We start from the raw sequence: 4,958 nt of genomic DNA on the forward strand, positions 1-4,958 counted from the left end.
ATTTGTAAAGTGCTTTTTCCTGGTTTGGTACAAAAGAGCTATGCAAGTACAGTTCTCCTGTGGATTAGGCTGTCTCGATGACTCTTTATGTAATCCCAGACTGACTCCATGATGTTGAGATCAGGGCTGTGTGGGCGCCAGACCACCTTTTGCAGGACATAAAGTTCTTCCTGTCTCTGAAGATGGTTCTCTATGACTCTGGTTTTATGCTTGGGGTTGCTGTCATGCTGCAGAATGAATTTGGGGCCATTCAGACACCTCCTTGATGTTATTGGACTGAAGATCCATAGTGCCTAAAACCTTTACACAGTACTGTATGTCCTATACATTGAAAGTATAGTATTTTGTGTTTCAGTGGCAACGGATGATTCAGCTTTCTGGATTTTCTTACAGCTTGGATTGTACCCTACATGCTTGTTTGACTGGTCAACTGCCATGTTTATCATTTCTGAGGCTAGTCTCCCTAGCTGATTTCTAGGTTTCACTTTTTTTATGCCTGTGTAATTTGTTTTGGATCAGCATTTAAAAGTTGTCCTTATCATATGCTTGATTGATATTTAATTTAATTTTTCAAGCAAAGGAGGCACCACGCCTGAATGGCTTGTTTAGTGCATGAGACAGTGTTACTTAACATACTGGCTTCAGTACAGTATGTGTACCAAGGCATGTTTTTGCATTTGTCTCAAATAACTTGATCCAAGACAGACATGCATTTAAACCTCAGATGAATAGCTGTTCACTTCTCAGCAACCTTTTGTCAGTTGTCACAACATATTTTATATTACGTGCACCTGTACAGTATTTAGGTGATCAGCTGATACTGTAGTTTGGCTTCTTTTCAGAAGGTGTGATTGCACTGGATGCTTTTTATAGGCTAACAAGTTGCACTACTCTCGTTGACGCCTTCAGCAGCTGCTCTAGTGAAACTGGTTCAATACAATCAGAATATTCTTTAGTTATCCAATCAAATCTTCCATTTGCTATCTTTGATTTGATTTGATTTATTCTTTCAAACATGTAAAGACAGTCAATATGTCAACACACATAATTTCACACATATCCACAAATGCTAATCCAATATCAATTTGCTTATACCTAGTACATGCTTGAATGGAGTAGAAAGAAGTCAGACTTATCCAGTCCTACCCCATGACATCATCTTACCATCATTGGTTTGCAAGCAGTATTTCTACACAGATAATTTTGTTCTACATCACGCAAGTAATATACTAAAAGATTATTACAGTTTGTTCACATTCTTACATAATTACATACTTAGATAATTATCTTCTACACCACACAAGTAATATACTAAAGAATTATTACAAAGTGTTAACATTATGGAAATACAGAATCTTTTTTTGGTTGTACGTATAGCATGAATTTTAAAATTTAACTGACCCCTTAAATTGTATCCCCCTTCCCTTTCATTAAATAGTTTTTGAATTCCACCAGGTAATAAATTGTTCCTGGCTTTATACATAAACACAGCAGTCTTATATCCCACTAAATCAAAACATTTTAACAATTTAGACTGTATGAAAGCTACATGTGTGATCCCTGTACCCCATCTTATGCACAATTCTTATCGCTCTTTTTTGTAATATATACAATGGTTGAAGTGAGCTTTTGTATGTATTTCCCCAGTTTTCAACGCCATACTCTAAGTATGGTAAAATCAATGAAGAATACAAAACGTGTAGTGCTTTCCCGTCCAAAATATATCTAACCCTTGCCAATATCAATATATTTTTGCTATTTTGTTCTGAAAATATCTGATATTCAATTTCCAAGACAATTTGTCATTAACTATGACACCTGGAAAGTTAATTTTAAGTACCTAAATATTAAATTGAAATTCATTGTCTAATCTGGGATTCCCAAATATCATAAATTCAGTTTTATTCAAATTCAGATATACTATATTACTAATGCACCATTTCTTTATTTTCCTAAGCTCCTGTGAAACTTAAATGCTCTGCTTTTGTACACAACGCATAGACACCTATACCCGGACAGCCACACCCCTACCCATGGGATTCAAAATAACTACGAATCCATTTCAGAGCAATTCCTCTGATCCCATATTTTTCTAACTTGTCCATTAATAATTCATGATTGATTGTGTCAAATGCCTTTTTTACTGCCTTTTTGGATTATTGGACTCAAAACATTTTAAGAGCTGTTATTATTCTTAGTTCCTGTGGTGCAGTCTCGCTTTGAAAAAGTTCCTCTGATCCAAAAGCACCTTATGCATTTCCTTCTCTGAGTGTGTTACTTTAAAAGATAAGGCTGGTCATTTTCTATTTTAATAGTATTTTCAATATTCTCCGTGCAGAGACTAGAAGCACCAATGAATTGCTTCTACTCACAGTTAATGTCTGTCAGTCCTGGATTATCTTGTTTGTCTTGTGATGAATCTCCACCGTTCATAAACAGTTAAAAACACATCAGGGAAACGCACCACTGCACTGGGTGGCACGTTTTTCAATATGAAACCCCAGTCCCCAAAGGCTCTGAGCGGCTATAATTTCATGAAGATAGCACGAGTCATAGTCACACTCTTTGTTTACTTTCCAACAGCTACTTGTGCTTGGGTCTGGGGTTTGCAAATGAACATATATGTCAGCGGTGTGTTTTTAATAATTTGTGAACAACAACAGAGGTCTATAGCGCAGACAAAGAAGATGACCCAGGACTGACACGCTGCCAGACATTAATGATGAGTAGAGGCAATTCATTGTCATGTCCGGAAGGGCATCCAGCATAAAAGTTTAACATGCAAATCATTGGTTTGTTGGGAACTGATGATTCGCTGTGGTGACCCCTAGCGGGAACAGCTGAAGGTAGAAGAAGAAGAGGCAAGTCGTTGTCAGTTTCTCTGTGTGGGGAGCGGTGAAAATAATATAGAAAATGACTGGCCTTATTCTTTAAGAGATGGGGCCGATGACTCGTACTATGATTTGACCTTACCCTCTGAGACCAATGGTATTCTCAGTCAGTGAAAATGTTCCCACTTCTGTTGTTAATGCTGGATGGCCCTAATTGGCATTGTGAAGAATACACAGCCTGGGAAGAGGGACTCAGTGGGGGACCATCTTCTCCATAACACTTATACAATGGCATGTAGCAAATGAATGACATTTGCCCTCTTTGGAAAGAAGGTTTTGGTTTACTAGAACAATGTCTGTTGTCTACATGGAGATGGAATGATACTTTCATTTCCCATATTTGACTGGGGAGGATGTTAGTCCTACATGGAACTCGACCTGATAGCATGGACTGTATCTGTTTTTGTGCAGGTTATTAAAGTAAGATACCCCATTAAAACTGCTAAGTTTATCCAAAACTACACTTGCTGCCCCATTAATAGTTGACATCTTGTGAGTCATGCCCCCGGGCACTGTTACAACAAACATGGCACATGCCAGAAAGGTAAAAAAAAATGCCCTGAATGTACAGATGGTGACCAAAATCCTTTTTACTCATTAAAACAAATTAGAAAAGGCTCCTTTTCACTGGCAAAATGGCAACCAGTGCATTCACCACCCAATCCAAAATGAAAGCAGCTGTAATTACATAGGTGCATAAAAAAAACTAAAAACACTGTAAAGTAACCCTATCGCTTTGCTAAGGAGTTGAGAGCAGTTTATTGTACAGTACAAGCAATAAATTCCACTGGACTACTCCGTAGTGCAGACTGATAATTCATTATTATCATTTAGCAAGTTTCTATGGATGGTATAATCATACCATCATTTCATAACATGTTAATGTTTTACAAAATTGTGTTGCCTAAATGGCTGGTTCCAAGTGAATTGTAATTCAGTGTAACAGAATGAGTTCTTGAAGATTTAGTTTTACAGATGTGAAGATTTTTTTTTTTGTCTGCTGTGATACAGTTAAAGCTGAAGCTGATTGCCTTATAAATGATTTGGCTTACATGTGCTAGTGTGATGTGCATTACATATTGTATATGCATATTCTCACTCATGCGGTGAAGTGCTGTATATATTTCAGTCCCTTTGCCCTGTCAGTGACATTTTTATTTTTTATTTTTTTAATATTAGTTAGCTGATTGTTTTTGGATCAGGAAAACTCCATCACCTTGGCTTTTGAATGACAACATTCAAAGAAACTTGTGATGCACCAGTACACACTAGCTACTGTCACTTATCTAACATCATCTAATAAGAATGTCTTTCCTTTTCCTGTAGTATTTGTGAGGACCAAGGAGAGCAGTCAGACATATTCCAAGTAGAGGAGCAACACTCCCTGCAGGAGGTTATTACAGAGGAAACCCTGAAGAGCTCCACCTGTTCCTGCTACTCCATTCCCTGTTCCATGGTCCCGTGCATTGCCTCCAAGGCCCGTGCTTGCAGTACTGGGCCCAATTCTAGCCTCAGCTCCTCATAATTAAACCTAACATACATCTCAGTACATTACACTGCACATATGTACAAAAGGACCAAGGTGAAAATTGCTGAATAAACAAAGACATGTTTGCTCAAAGTAAGAGATCAGGTTGTGTATGTATTCTTAAATTCTGACAGGGTTTATCTCTTCTGCCCCCCCCATCTTAATGGAGACAAGAGTAAAACCATTTCAACCATCTCCCCTTTCCACTCTCCACTCTCACTTACAGTTTGTGTCTGCCATTCTTGTCTTCTCATAAGTTTTTTTTAATTGATGTCTGTCAGGATAGTGGATGTTTTACCAAAATATTATTGCATCCATACACATATTTTTAATTGCCTTTTTTTGTGCCTTTTTCTGTGAGAGACAACAACTAGTTTAGGGAGTACAACAGTCTGTACTGAGGTTTTTGTACTGTAATAGTGGGACAATATCAAATTGGGAAATTATACATTGATTATTTATTTGGTCTGTATATGAATATTTTAAAGAGTGTAATGGTGCTGCATATTGTTTATTATAAAGATGACGATGATGCTGTT

The 4,958-nt window shown here is 37.4% G+C and overlaps 1 protein-coding gene across 4 annotated transcripts in view; it reads left to right on the forward strand.

The window, feature by feature from the left end:
- Positions 1-4,958, forward strand: part of gpcpd1 (glycerophosphocholine phosphodiesterase 1) — a 15,821-nt gene extending 10,863 nt beyond the window's left edge. For all 4 annotated transcript variants that reach the window (XM_020603730.1, XM_020603728.1, XM_020603727.1 and 1 more), the window contains one exon: positions 4,218-4,958. In XM_020603730.1, coding sequence (XP_020459386.1) covers positions 4,218-4,416 — 199 coding nt within the window. In that variant the 3' untranslated portion in view covers positions 4,417-4,958. The remainder of the gene's footprint in view (positions 1-4,217) is intronic.

The sequence above is a fragment of the Monopterus albus genome, unplaced genomic scaffold, assembly GCF_001952655.1.
Source record: "Monopterus albus unplaced genomic scaffold, M_albus_1.0 scaffold62.1, whole genome shotgun sequence".
NCBI lineage: Eukaryota > Metazoa > Chordata > Actinopteri > Synbranchiformes > Synbranchidae > Monopterus > Monopterus albus.